At 37.0% G+C, this 5,486-nt stretch overlaps 1 protein-coding gene across 1 annotated transcript in view; it reads right to left on the minus strand.

Moving 5' to 3' along the window:
- Positions 1 to 2,821: 2,821 nt before the first annotated feature.
- Positions 2,822 to 5,486, minus strand: part of LOC125671198 (uncharacterized) — a 17,609-nt gene continuing 14,944 nt past the window's right edge. The window contains exons 12-13 of the mRNA XM_048906724.2: positions 3,221 to 3,461; positions 2,822 to 3,017 (exon numbers count right to left, since the gene is read on the minus strand). Of these exons, the coding sequence (XP_048762681.1) occupies positions 2,916 to 3,017; positions 3,221 to 3,461 (343 nt within the window). The 3' untranslated portion in view covers positions 2,822 to 2,915. The remainder of the gene's footprint in view (positions 3,018 to 3,220; positions 3,462 to 5,486) is intronic.

Raw genomic sequence — 5,486 nt, forward strand, 5'->3', positions numbered from 1 at the left:
GATTTCTAGAACTCTGTATATATACTGTGAAAGGTGAGTGATTTCTAGAACTCTGTATATATACTGTGGAGGGTGGTTGATTTCTAGAACTCTGTATATATATTGTGGAGGTTGGGTGATTTCTAGAACTCTGTATACAAACTGTGGAGGGTGGGTGATTTCTAGAACGCTGTATATATACTGTGGAGGGTGAGAGATTTCTAGAACTCTGCATATATACTGTGGAGGATGGGTGATTTCTAGAACTTTGTATATATACTGTGGAGGGTGAGTGATTTCTAGAACTCTGTATATATACTGTGGAGGGTGGGTGATTTCTAGAACTCTGTATATATACTGTGGAGGGTGGGTGATTTCTAGAACTCTGTATATATACTGTGGAGGGTGGGGAATTTCTAGAATTCTGTATATATACTGTGGAGGATGGGTGATTTCTGGGACTCTGTATATATAGTGTGGAGGGTGGGTGATTTCTAGAACTCTGTTTATATACTGTGGAGGGTGGGTGATTTCTAGAACGCTGTATATATACTGTGGAGGGTGGGTGATTTCTAGAACTCTGTATATATACTGTGGAGGGTGGGTGATTTCTAGAACTCTGTATATATATTGTGGAGGGTGGGTGATTTCTAGAACTCTGTATATATACTGTGGAGGGTGGGGGATTTCTAGAACTCTGTATATATAGTGTGGAGGGTGGGTGATTTCTAGAACTCTGTATATATACTGTGGAGGGTGGGTGATTTCTAGAACTCTGTATATATACTGTGGAGGGTGAGTGATTTCTAGAACTCTGTATATATACTGTGGAGGGTGGGGGATTTCTAGAACTCTGTATATATAGTGTGGAGGGTGGGTGATTTCGGGATCTGTATACATAGTGTGGAGGGTGGGTGATTTCGGGATTTCTGGGACTCTGTATATATAGTGTGGAGGGTGGGTGATTTCGGGATCTGTATATATAGTGTGGAGGGTGGGTGATTTCGGGATTTCTGGGACTCTGTATATATACTGTGGAGGGTGGGTGATTTCGGGATTTCTGGGACTCTGTATATATACGGTGGATGGCGGGGGATATCCAAGTAAGATTGATCAAAAATTCTTTTTAAAAGTGCAATAACTAAAAAACACTGGTTAGTTTTTAAAAATGACAGTAAAAATAAGTTGACAAGAATTAATGAACATGGTTAAACAACTGTAAACACCAGAGACACTAACCTTCAGTACCCTATGAAGACTCTTTTAGAAATGAGACTTGCCTGATATCATCCGTAAAGGAACCTATCAAACACATCATGCAGGTATATCAATGAGCAGTATCAGTACTGGAGTTTGTTTTTACGCAACACACAACTAATATCAGGCATATTGTTTTTGTCTATCTAAAACATGAACCTTGCTGATAGCTTTTGAATGGTGAATGATAGGGCTCTCATATTTCATATGTGCAGTCTTTGTGACAAGATCTTTCTCTTCGTAGCAAAGTTCTTAATCTTGGATTTTGACCTACCTTTATAACAAGAGGCCCATGGGCCACATCGCTCACCTGAGTCACCTTGGCCCATATCTGAAGACTTTCCATATATATTTGCATGTAAAACCTTAGTCCCTATTATGGCCCAAACTACCCTTTGCAAACTTGAATCTACACTATGTCAAAAAGCTTTCATGTAAATGTAAATTTTTGGGCCAATGGTTCTTGAGAAGAAGATTTTTAAAGCTTTTTCCTATATTTGTATGTAAAACTTTGAACCCCCCCCCCCCCCACTTGTAGCCCCATCCTACCCCCGGGGGCCATGATTTGAACAAACTTGAATCTGCACTATGTCAGAAAGTTTTCATGTAAAAATCAGCTTTTCTGGCTTAGTGGTTCTTGAGAAGAAGATTTTTCCTATATATTTGTATGTAAAACTTTGATCCCCTATTGTGGCCCCATCCAACCCCAGGGGCCCATGATTTGAACAAACTTGAATCTGCATTATGTCAGGAAGCTTTCATGTAAATCTCAGCTTTTCTGGCTTAGTGGTTCTTGAGAAGAAGATTTTTAAAGTTTTTCCCTATATATTTGTATGTAAAACTTTGATCCCCCCTTGTGGCCCCACCCTACCACCGGGGGCCATGATTTGAACAAACTTGAATCTGCAATATGTCAGGAAGCTTTCAGGTAAATTTCAGCTCTTCTGGCCCAGTGGTTCTTGAGAAGAAGATTTTTAAATGACCCCACCCTATTTTTGCATTTTTGTGATTATCTCCCCTTTGAAAGGGACATGGCCCTTCATTTGAACAAACTTGAAAGCCCTTCACCCAAGGATGCTTTTGGCCATGTTTGGTTGAAATTGGCCTAGTGGTTCTGGAGAAGAAGTCGAAAATGTGAAAAGTTTAACAGACAGACAGACGACGGACAAAAAGCGATCAGAAAAGCTCACTTGAACCTTCGGTTCAGGTGAGCTAAAAAAAGCTGACCTAGGCAAAATCTCCTTGACTATTTAAGGTAGCCTGAGGTCTTTCATATATTGTATATAAATTCCTTATGACAACACCTTTCATTTGACACCATGATCATTGACCTTGGAGTTTGACCCAAATTTCAAAACTTTAACCTTTTAACCTTACTTATAACTTTTGAATGATGAGTGATAGGGTTCTCATATTTCATATATGTATTCCTTGTGACAAGATTTTTCTTTTGGTACCAACATTTTAAATCTTGCTTATAGTTTCTTTGTTGACACTGGAGACCTGTTTCACACACACACACACATACACACATGTATACACACATTTCGTTCTTATGAGTCAATAAAAGAAAAATCACAGAGACTAGCAATAAATAAAACATTTATTAATAAATATCGTTTGGCACCAGAAATCATCCCCACGACAAATCATTACCTTACCCAAATGATGATGAAGTTCTAAGAACTTTTCTTGGTTGTCATTATCTTAATTAGATTGTTAGAACTACTAATCACTTCATCTTTCTTCAGTGGTTTCTTTGACCCATCAGATAGAATTGTCTGAAATAAATGATTTACTTTAATAGAGACATTTGCAGGCCAATGATCACCAAAATAAAAGCTAAAAAGCATCTCATTTTCTATTCATTTATGCACCAGTATAACATCATAAAGTATCAAAGAGAAAATTGTTTGCCATTTATTGGAATGAAACTGTGACAATGTCTTTTGCAGTCTTATGAAATCTTGAAATCAAGAGTTACCTCAGCTCTCACAAAATCCCCTGATATGAGTCGGACAGGATAATGGCACAACACACTGTGAAATTCCTCCACTGTAGTGCCCGGCTTTAACAGGATACAGTCCTGCAGAATTTGGCTTTTCTCAATATGAGATTTACCGATGGACTGAAGAGTGTCAAGACAGTGAACAGGAAAAGCATAGACTGGTTCTCTTAAACTTATAGCCTGGCACAGGGCTTTATGAACATTGGTACCGCCATACCTAAACAGAAAGAATGTGTCATTGTAATATATATATATATATATATATATATATATATATATCCAATAATAAAAGTCAAGAAACACAAAACTCATATAACATTTCACTGTTAGCGCTTTCGGCTTTAATGCCTCTTCAGACAGTTGTTTTTTGTTGTTTTTTTTTATAACTGTCTGAAGAGGCATTAAAGCCGAAAGCGCTAACAGTGAAATGTTATTCGAGTTTTGTGTTTCTTGACTTTTATTATTGGATGTATTTACTGTATCAAATACCGAATTCTTTATTTACAAACTATATATATATATATATATATATATATATATACACAGTATATATATATATATATATATATATATATATATATATATACACACACACACACAAAGCACGACCAATGACACGAACAACCAGATTGTCAAATTTTCGGGACACCCGTCCCTTCTTCAGGACAAACGAAAAGAATTGCATAATGTGGCCAATATCAACAGAGAATAATAACAAAAAGTGCACTGCCACGGCACATGATACGCCCGTCACATATTGTTAACAGTATAGATTGTATCCATTAAAACATTTTTTTTAATAACACCTTAATTAAATGTCACAGTGACCTTAAAGTAGGATGCGACACACCTTCTACCTAAGATGCATTAGTTGACCAATTTTGGTGATTCTAGGTCTAATAGTTTTCAAGTTATGAGCCGGACAAGTTTTTGCCATATATGGCCATATCTTCTTAATGAAAAGTCACAGTGACCTGGTTTTAATGTGCGACACACCTTCTACCCAAGATGTATCTACAGACAAAGTTTGATGATTCTAGGCCTTGTAGTATTTAAGTTACGGGTCGGATACGAAAAAGCTAACAGACGGACGGACAGACGGATATCTTCTTAATGAAAAGTCACAGTGACCTGGTTTTAATGTGCGACACACCTTCTACCCAAGATGTATCTACAGACAAAGTTTGATGATTCTAGGCCTTGTAGTATTTAAGTTACGGGTCGGACACGAAAAAGCTAACAGACGGACGGACATGAACGCCATACCATAATATGTCCCGTCTTAAGACGGGCATATAAAAACTACATATAAATACATCTAGCACTATAACTACACTAATCTACAAACGTATTTACAATGCAGACTACATGTTTTTTGGTCTTTAGGCTTGCCAATCAATGTTAAAAGTGGAGCGAATTAGGACATGCCTTATTCGTCCAAAGAGGTGATCCAAAATGTACGAAGTGATAAAAATAGACTTAATTAATCTCAAGTGGAACGAGTTAACCCAATTACGTTGACAAATAGTAAAGCTAACTCGTACCCAGAGAGTCTATTTTAACTATGCATTAAGAATAAATAATTTATAAAAGATAATAATGAGTAAAATATATCAACACACAAAATAAAAAAATAATAAATGAAAATAAACTATGTAAATGAAGTAAGAAATGAACAAAATTTGAGAGAAAGATAATGTAAATAACAAGTTTGAATAAGTAAACAAAGTGGACCAACTCCAAACAAAAACAAAGAATAAGCAGCCTAGGAAATTGAATCAACATCAGACGTGCAAAAACATAGAATCACGGAAACTGATAAATGGGTTTTACATGTAAGCAATCGGTTATGAAGGTCAAAGTAATTAAAAGGGGTGGGCTGATTGTAAACAGAATTGAAAAGAAAAAAATGTGTTCAAAAATGGTCATAGTACCACTGTTGGGGACATGATCAGACGAGTAGGTCTAGATGAAGCTTAAAATCTAGTAAGGGCTTAGCCCGTATTCATATTGGTGAAGTCAGTAGGTTTGTTGATACCATGCGGTTCAAATGACTTCAACCTGTGCATCCAGAATGTTTCCTTCTGCTTTCTTTCGGTATCTGACCAACTAGGGTCATGATCAATAACCACTACTGTCATGTCCTCCCATCGGTGGTTATTGCCATTGAAATGTGTTGCTACTGGCAAATCTTTTTTGGTTCTGATGGAGGACCAGTGGTTGTTGACCCGTCTGCGAAGGT

This window comes from Ostrea edulis, chromosome 4 (assembly GCF_947568905.1).
Source record: "Ostrea edulis chromosome 4, xbOstEdul1.1, whole genome shotgun sequence".
NCBI lineage: Eukaryota > Metazoa > Mollusca > Bivalvia > Ostreida > Ostreidae > Ostrea > Ostrea edulis.